The sequence below is a fragment of the Montipora capricornis genome, chromosome 7 (assembly GCF_036669925.1).
Source record: "Montipora capricornis isolate CH-2021 chromosome 7, ASM3666992v2, whole genome shotgun sequence".
NCBI lineage: Eukaryota > Metazoa > Cnidaria > Anthozoa > Scleractinia > Acroporidae > Montipora > Montipora capricornis.
In genome coordinates, this window is record NC_090889.1 from 51,685,531 (window position 1) to 51,695,530 (window position 10,000).

The following is a 10,000-nucleotide window of genomic DNA, read 5'->3' on the forward strand; positions in this document are numbered from 1 at the left end:
AACTTATAAATTATGAGTTGGCTGATCTGCCACAAAATAATGCAGTAAGATATAGTCCAGTCCATTCATGGTAGGACTGCCGTCTTTGCTCATTCCCAAGGGTATCTAGCCGTGGAACCTCCATTGTGATTCCATAAGTTCTGCATCAACAACTGGCATATCTGGCACCAACAATATATCCCAAAAATATGTGGCGAACCATCAATATATACAAAAAAGATTTTAAATCACTTGCAACAAATGCAAACTCTCATAAACTTTCTTTGGAGGTGAGAGGGCAGAAAGAAAAAAAGGGTTTATTTGCACATCAATTGTTACACTAAACTCCAGAGTGCATCTAGGTGTCTTAGGATACATACTTTTTACTTTTGTTTCTCTTTTTTCTACTTGACAGTTTTCCTTAAGCCCGCCTTGATCATCATTTGCTATCTGCGGGTCCATATTCTTTTTTTTAATTTAAACTTGATTGTGGGGAGTCGGCCCCTACATCATCACGCATGCTGTAAGTGAGGAAATAAGCATGAAAAAATGCAGTCGAGTTGATGGACTGATGGAGCCTACTGCTAAAGAGTACTGATCATGCTCTAATAAGCGAGGAGAGGTTTTAAAAAAAAAATAATTGTTGTCCAACATCTGTTGGTGACATCAATTGCGTTGTCACATTCCGTCTTCTCCCTGGCCCCTGTAAAGAATGTAATTTTTTGCAGGATATTAAATAATATATTTATTGACACATACGAAGTGATTGGTGAAACTCCTGAACTGGCCGATTGTAATGCAGGGTAGTGTGGCGTAGTCAGTGCTCAGTTACATCAATAATTAAGGAATGCCTCCTTCCACTACAGTGATTTATTTCTTGTTGTAATGAATAATTTGATCACAGGGAACACCACACTGCGTCCATTCTCAGGTCAACGACCAACAACGACACCAAGGCCAAGTCAGTAAAAGTCACACTCGGTTGTGCAGAAAAGACCACCTTAAAAATTTGATTGAAGAAACTCGTTTACTTTGTTATGCAAGTAACATTTTTCTTGCCAGAACCCAATCAAGGAGACCGTCACGACCCCTGTGAGGCAAGACTTGCAACAACACTACTCGCACATTTGTCGCTTTAGTGTTATTGGATGTCATAACACGTGTCTATCTAAAAATTTGTAGTCAGGCGTCTTTAAGATTTATTCTTGATGTAGTTTTTAAGTTATTGTTACTGTGTGGGGTATTCCAACAACTCCTCCTCGAACGCCTTCTGCACCATCTACGTACAACTTTGCCTGTAGAAGAGCCACCAAATATGAAGAAAAAGCAACCTAAACTAGGAACTTAACCCGTTTAATACTCAAGCTGCTTCCAACAACTCGTCCATAGTTTTTTTCATACTTTAACTTTAGTTTTTGAATTGAGTTAATAACAATTATGTTATTTTACTTTCAGGCATTTTCTCTTCGACAACAGTGGCACCAACTACCACCCCTTCTGTGATCCTCCCCTCTGGACCAAGTGCACTAAACTCGACTTCTATTCAAGCCACTCCTCCTCAAACGCCTTCTGCCCCAGGTACGTACAACTTTACACTGTACCTGTAGAAAGACAACAAATAAGAAGGAGAAAAAGCAAACTAACCTAGGAACTTAACCCCGTTTAATACTCTGCTGCTTCCAACAACTCGTTCATGGTGTTTTTGATGCTTTGACTTCAGATTTTGAAATGCGTTAATGACAATTATTGTATTTTACTTTTAGGCATTTTTTCTATGATTACGCTAATACCATCAATGACCCTTTCTCCGATCGCCTCAGGACCACTAATCTCCACTTCTATTCAAACCATTCTTCCTCAAATGCCTTCTGCACCAGGTAGGTACAACTTTCCTGTAGAACTAAGCAATCCGATGAAGACCAAAAGCAATCTAAGTAAACCCGGTGAATATGACGATATTACTGCCGTGTCCTAGCGCTTTTTGCTTTTGACTTTTGTTGCAAACGTATCGATTGTAAGCTTTGCATCTTGAAGTTTTGGGACAGCGAGCTGTAACGTGGAGATCAAAGATGAATTATCATTGAAACACTGGTAACATTTTCTGCCCCATAAACTTGAGAATTCATGAAATCGTCCTCGTCCAGCACACTCTTCATCTCTTTTCGGAAGCTTGTTCGTACGATAAATAGTTCTTTCATGGCTGTCGGCCTTTTCCCTCACCGCGTGGGATCTAAAGGCATCAGAAAGATCTTAATAAATTCATTAGAGAATCTTTGGGGTTTTTTTCCATTGCTACGGAATTTACCTTTCAAATACGTGTTAATTAAGGTTTTCCCCGAAACACCCTAAAATAACGTGACATGGCCCCTTTAAGTTTTGATCTGAAATTGATAATACCATATAGTCCGTATTCATAACTCGCGGCCAATAAATCATCTTTTTGCCTTTGTGCTGATCATCCTCACTAGCCTCACCCGTCCAAATTTGAGTCGACCAATCAGCACGCTGCAATTCCAACCGTCAAAAGGGTGCTGAACGACCCCACACCACTACTGTTAAATTTACTTTCCCAGCGATTGGTAACCGGAATTATCTTTATATTGTCGTCGAAATTTTGCTTTTGTTAACACTGATTTCATTTTATTTGAACAATGGGCTGGGATTTTGTGAGGATATATATCTCACCGAATTGCGCCATTTTAATCTCAAAAGATCCCACTGCTGAGATATCTCCAAACCCATATCCCACAATACTGGAAGGGGATAAACTGACATTGACTTGCAAAGCCAATGAAGTTACATTGCAAATCATGTGGAAAAAGAATAACGTTTTGAAGATTCCAAGGGCCAACATCACTGAAAACGGTGACAGCAGCATACTCGTTATTGAAAAAGTTGAAGTTTCTGACAGTGGTGAATACTCATGCCAAGCACTGAACTATGCAGGCTCTGCGTCCTCTTCTGTTGATATTGAAATAAGAGGTAATTTTTTTTTTCGATGCATAATTTTGTAGTGGTCTAATAGTGGTTGCGTAATGTAAAATTTTAATTAATTAATTAATTAAGGTGACTGAACAAATGTTTAATCACTTATACTTCCATATCTGCCATATTTATTCAGTTGGAAGCTCAAACTTGATCACTGATAAGTGCTAAACGAAAGTTTATACTTTTGACAGTCAATGTTCTCTGCAGGCTCTTACCATGGTAACGCATCTACAATCGGCGTCAAAATGAGTTGACACATTGTGTCTGTACAGCAGTTTTTATGCGTAAAAGAACAGGGCTGTTTGTACCACGCTTTAAATTTTCCAAAAGATCCCCAACCCTATTCAATGTTGTCTGTTTGCAGTCAAAGATCACACGAATTACGACACAACATTGTTTAGGGGAGGAGAGAATTGGGTAGCCTAGCAAGGACAAAGAGTTAAGAGTGACAGCTAATGACGGAATAGAGGGTTGAAAAGGTCAATGTGTAAACAATTTTGTCCCCGACTGTAGAATAAAACAAGGCCTAACGGATAGTTATTTCTCAATGAATGAGTCGCCAGTGATCGGATCCCTGTTTTATACGCAAAGGGTACTGGGATCGCCAGGGGGCCAACATTGCAAGTCGCTGTAAGAAAATGTATAGCGGAAAATTCTTTCCACGTCCAAAAAACGATTTTGGAGAGAGATCAACGCTTTAGTGTCCACATTTTATTCAGAAATCGATCTGGGCAATGTTGATACGTGTCAAGTGTAAGTTTTTGTTTGAATTACCTTGAAATATGAGATATAATTTGCTGATTAACTTCCTTGCTAGCGTAATGTTATAAGGTTTATTGTGAAATGGTCTTGAAATATTTAAAAATAGGGTATAAATCTGGAGGAAATAACTCAAAAAAGCCTTTTAAGTTGTATTTACGTATGTATAGCGGGCTAGCTTTTCTAAACTCAGCAATTCAAATAATATTGCAAATATGCCTAGTGGCAATCATTGTGCTGTGTTGGGTTGTGACAAAGATCAAAGGTACCCAGAAAAGCAGAAGATACTTCCTCGCGTTGAAATATTAAGATTTTACTCGCCCACGAATAACAAAGATCATTTGTCGTGGGCTGCTGGCTAGAGCTATTAATCCTGATCAATTCAAGGTGTCAATGGGTACAAAGGTATGTTCAAATGATTTTGTACGTGGTTACAGAACCTCTGAATGTCCTACCGACCAACCTTGTACATAGAAGAGCCCGATTGTGAGAGTAAACCTCAAAGACCTGCTTCAAACATCAGATATACAGAGAACTAGTATATGGAGATGACGCTTTTCACGAATTGTTTGAAGTTGAAGCTTGACAAAATTGTATGCTTGGATCCAGTCACTGTGACTTTATTGTGAAATGGTCTTCAAATATTTAAAAATAGGGTATAAATCTGGAGGAAATAACTCAAAAAAGCCTTTTAAGTTGTATTTACGTATGTATAGCGGGCTAGCTTTTCTAAACTCAGCAATTCAAATCATATTGCAAATATGCCTAGTGGCAATCATTGTGCTGTGTTGGGTTGTGACAAAGATCAAAGGTACCCAGAAAAGCAGAAGATTCTTCCTCGCGTTGAAGTGTTAAAATTTTACTCGCCTACGAATAACAAAGATCATTTGTCGTGGGCTGCTGGCTAGAGCTATTAATCCTGACCAATTCAAGGTGTCAATGCGTACAAAGGTATGTTCAAATCGTTTTGTACGTGGTTACAGAACCTCTGAATGTCCTACCGACCAACTTCGTACATAGAAGAGTCCGATTGTGAGAGTAAACCCCAAAGACCTGCTCCAAAGGTCAGATCTACAGAGAACTAGTATATATATGGGGATGACGCTTTTCACGAATTGTTTGAAGTTAAAGCTTGACAAAATTGCTTGGATCCAGTCAGTGTGACTTTACTACTTGTAGATGGTAGTTTGACAGAAGCAAATCTTTTTTTTAACAGTTGAGGCATATCGAAATCAATTGAAACATAGAACCTACCTCGAGGCAGATTAGGAGATTGAAATATGGTTTGCTGGAGTGTAAGCATCGTAATACATTGAAGTGATTCAGGGATTCATGTACCCAGAGAGTTTAAAGAAAATAATAGCGGCTCAAAAACCGTTGGATTTTTCTCAGTCAAACTACAACTTAACCTATGGATTTCCTCATGTTTCTGATCAGTCCTTTCATCCCTCCAGAGAGCAATAGCTTTGTAAAGACAATTTCCATCTCTGACAACGACTTCCCTGTTTTAAGGTCGTAAATGTTCTAGAAGCCATAATTCGATTACGCAAGACGTAACTAATCAGAAAACACCCTATACACACGAAAATAGAATTTAATAGCTTTATTGAGTTACTTACTTCAGATTTATATCAAATTTTGTTATATTTCGAGACCTTAACGTGATGTCAACATTTCAAAATAAACCTTATGCAAGCAAGGACGTTAATCAGTAAATGTTATTTCATATTTCACGGTTATTCAAACATAAACTTACATTTTCCACGCGTCAACATTGCCCCAATCGATTTCTGATAAAACAGGGTCGCAAGAATCGTTGAAACCGTTAATTTTATCGAAATAAGTTTCGCTATACATTTTCTTACAGCTTCTTGCAATTTTTGCCCTCTGGCGATCCCAGAAGCCTTTGTGTAAAAAGCAGAGATCCGATTACTGGAAACTCATTCATTATGCAAAATTCGCTCATAAATTTTCTTTGCAGCTTAAAATAATAGAAATAAAGTATCTTTAACAGCTGTTAGTATAGAATTTCAACAGATGGATTTTTCATAATTCGCTGATAGACGTTGTTCAATTCATCACAATCCCAGCAACTAGATTTATAGATAACTTTGGACATAAAAGATCCATCTAATCTTGCCAATGGCCAACCAATTTTTACAGTTTTTAGATAATTGCCATAATAACATCAAATTCACAATTGAATTTGAGGAAAGAACTTGAGGAAAGTAGTCAAATCCATTTCCTGGATATTCTTCTTAAACGTAATCAACACAATTTATCAGCATCTGTTTATCGTAAGAAAACTTTTACGGGGCTTTATACCAAATGGTATTCACACCTAGGAAATACAAAATCAACCTTATCCGCACAGTTGTTTTCGTTGTTATGGTATTTTTTCGCCTCTTTTTTTATTGCAATCAAACTGTGCCTTCCACTCTTGAATGACGTCATAAGAACACGTGATGTTTTTTTTTTCTTTTTTGGAGCGAGTTGAGTTTCGAGAGTAGAGTCACAACCATCTAACGTTGAGTTTATAATACAGTCCTGTGGTGTGATATAACGAGCCAGTGCAATAAAAATGCCATTTGAGCACACATGGTTATCCAGTAGGTATCGCAAGCTATAATATTAATGTTCCAGAAAGACAACAGCAAAATGCTGAATGCCCAACAACGGTCCTTAAAAAGATAATTTACATAGTCCAACCCTACTTGGGTTTACAAAGTTATGTCATTGCTAGGGTGCTTAAATATTGTATTAGTAAATTTTACCGTTCCATTGATCTTACAGTGCTTTTTAATAGTACGCTCAACATCACGTCCTTTTTCCCGTATAAGGACAGATCAGCTCGATCTTGTATGTACAAAAGTATCTACAAAGCTAGTTGCTGGGATTGTAATTAATATTACATTGGTAAGCCCTTGTTCAGTTTTTGCAAAATTCAGATTTTCATTATTATTATTATCATTATTATTATTATTATTACTTTATTAATTTTGTTTTTAACTATTTTTTTTTCTTTTTATAGACGACGCATTTGTAGTCGGAACTATTTTAATTCCAAATTTCTTCGAAATCTAGTGACGTGTACGGGGTGTGCGAAAAATTTAGCAAAATAGCCAGGAGTTCTCTTGAAAATTTTTGTATCTTCCAGCGCTTTTCTATATGATACTTCTGGATGCATAATCCTTAAAACTCGCCTCTGAACCCTCTCGATTTGATCAGACAAATCGACTGGTAAAATAAAATGGAAAGCTTGAGAGGCATATTTCCAGACAGAACGAATAGATACGCAGTAAAATTGAATCAGAGAAATGCGGTCAATACCAGCGCTCTTAAGTTGCCTAAGCAAATAAATTCTCTGTGAGGCTTCCGCAGAAATTTTCTCAACATGCTCATGCCACTTTAGGTCATCCCCTTTTGAAACACCTAATATTTTAGCCGATTTAAGGATTTCACAAAATAACTGGGAGTTTTGACAATTTGTTCTCCTCATTCGCGATCGTCCAGATGTTTTAGTTCAAGCATTGCCATGAGTTCAATTTATACTGACAGAATTTTTGCTCGGGTTGGAAACAGTTTTTAATATGCAAAAACAAAGAGTTGGGGTTAGAGTTTGCCAATTATGGTTGTAGAGTTCATTAATGCAATACCTGTTTCGTTGGAGAACTATCCCAAAACAATACACTTAAAAGTAATGTTGAGTTTTCTGTATTCTTTTTTTGATAGGGCTCCCAGAACAAAGACCAGGTAGGTTTTTTTTAAAGTGTTGTGAGCTTCTTTGTTCCTTTGAAAGATCTTTGTTCCACGGTGTAGTCTGTTAATAATCAATACGTGAGCAAAAACTTGATGGGTATCTACTCACGCAGTTCTTAGCAGGTTTTTTATGTGTTCACGAATCCAGGTAGAGATTATGGCTGGATGACCTAATGATCCGGCGTATTGGACTAACTTATGATTTATGAGCTGGCTGTTCTGCCACAAACTAGTGCAGCAAGTTCTAGTCCTGTCCTTTCCTGGTTGGACTGGGTTCCTTTAAGATCCAGTAAATGAAGAAGAGTACCAATTCTCTCACTCCATATTCAGCCTCGAATGACAGATATCATGTAAAAAAAAAAAACTTGCATCCATTCATGGTTCTGTTTTTTACAGCTATAGGGTGGTATTACATCGTCGGCCCTTTGTCTGCTGTGGTGTTATCAGCATTAATCGTTTGGTACCTTTGCAAACGACGGATGACAGGTACACATCTCTAATCTTAAGTTAAAGAGTCTTACATGTTTCTATGTAGGTATTTGTGATCTCGTGGAGCAGTGTAGTACATTTGAAGGGTTATTGTCTATCTTTTTAGTGGTGGTAGTGGTAGTGATGGTGGTAGTGGTAGTGGTAGTGGTAGTGGTAGTGGTAGTGGTAGTGGTAGTGGTAGTGGTAGTGGTAGTGGTAGTGGTTGTAGGTGTAGTAGTAGTAGTAGTAGTAGTAGTAGTAGTAGTAGTAGTAGTAGTAGTAGTAGTAGTAGTAGTAGTAGTAGTGGTTGTGGTGGTGGTGGTGGTGGTTGTCATGAAAATTACCAGCCCTTCTCTTCAGCGTAAAATCATGTTTACTACTAATAATGCCCGTCCTCAAATAACGTGGTCTTGTCATCCGCACCAAGTATATTTCCTTTTTTTTTTTCTTCACATGATCTTTCCGCCCCTGTACTGAACAGCCAGAGCGAGGTAAGTCAATTATTATTTTTAGTCAACCCACTTGTAATACACAATAATAAAATTCTGAAAGAAAAAGACACCTTTGCGCAGTCATTCTGATCTCAAATACATCTGATTTGTCTAAAGTGAACGTTAACGGTAATACTAGAATCTCCAATGATTTCGAAATTTGGTGGTAAAAGATTTTTCCAAAGAGATAAAAATGACTTAATCAATCTTAAAAACAAGAAAAAAAAACTAGTCTCAATTACTGGTGCAGACGGGTGAACGACAAGCATTTTCTCATTCCACAAAATTAGACAGATCCTCTACGAGTCTAACCAAGGTCATCTACCGCTTCTTCTATTGCTTGTGTTTTTGTATAGGGACGATTTTATACTATATTCGATTTTCTTTTTCCGTTGTCTATCTTGTAAGCAATTTATCTGTGAGATAATATATTGATTTATTTTCTATCATTTGTTTTTTTTGACAACTTATTTTTTAACCCCATATTCCACAATACAACCCTACTTTACAATATACTGCACTGCACTACAACGCACTACACTACACATTAGCTAATTAGAGAGCTTAAGCACGAGACGTTTTTTCTCTACACGGACGTTGGCCGGAAGTGATTTTCCAAAAAAAAAGAAAAAAAAATGGTGTCACACGTCCCAAACATCAAGTCACAAACATCAAAGCTGGGTATTTGCTGTCCGTGGAAAGGTAAGTTAATTTGATGTGGAATAATTAATTTATTCATTGATTTTTCTTGTATATTGGACCTTCAACTTTATATTTTCTGTCATTTACCAAAGAAATTTGCCTTAATCAGTTCTCCACATGATGAAAAGAGCGCTGCGAACGCCGTTACTCGAAGCCTTCAAAAGAAAAAGAAAAGAGTAAGTACTAGTCCTTTGTTTGTGCCTGTGTTGTTTCTCTGTGGTCTTAAATTTTAATGCACTGGCAACATGTGGCAATGCTAAGGCAGCGATTTCAAAAAGACCATGTTAGAATTTGGTAAAATTAAATGACCGTGAAGTTTAGTCTCTTTTTCTGTAACCCTTCTTTGTTCAATAAGGGTCATTTTCTTTTCATTGCAGAAATGTGGCAATGGATTGAGTGGATCAGCTAACACTGGAAAATCATGAATGAGAGAATTGAACCTTGCACTTAGCAGGACAATTTCAGCAAATGCTGCTTTATAGACCCCTGAAAAATTCAGGTGGTTTCAACAGGATTCGAACCCATGACCTCTGCGACGCCGGTGCAATGCTCTACCAACTGACCTATGAAGCCACTCAGTTGGCAGCAGGTCAATTTGTTGGGCTCATTTGTTCCAGTGAAGGGCTTTATGAATGAAATGAATTGAATGTATATTTGAAATGCTGGTAAAAGACGAATGAGAGGATTGATTTGTCCAGCGAAGTGCGAGGATCACTTCAAATATATATTCATTTTATTCCCGGATAAATCATGTTTTTCAAATCTGAAGATAGTATAATTTTCTGAAAATAAAAGCGATGCGTAATAGACAGAAGTACTTTTCTTTTTCTGCCGACAAGGACAGGAGGATTGGT

At 37.5% G+C, this 10,000-nt stretch overlaps 1 protein-coding gene across 1 annotated transcript in view; it reads left to right on the plus strand.

Annotated features, from left to right (window-relative positions):
* Positions 1-10,000, plus strand: part of LOC138056334 (uncharacterized) — a 70,291-nt gene that overhangs the window by 36,464 nt on the left and 23,827 nt on the right. The window contains exons 12-17 of the mRNA XM_068902114.1: positions 1,435-1,557; positions 1,743-1,856; positions 2,692-2,961; positions 7,459-7,479; positions 7,882-7,971; positions 8,435-8,444. Of these exons, the coding sequence (XP_068758215.1) occupies positions 1,435-1,557; positions 1,743-1,856; positions 2,692-2,961; positions 7,459-7,479; positions 7,882-7,971; positions 8,435-8,444 (628 nt within the window). The remainder of the gene's footprint in view (positions 1-1,434; positions 1,558-1,742; positions 1,857-2,691; positions 2,962-7,458; positions 7,480-7,881; positions 7,972-8,434; positions 8,445-10,000) is intronic.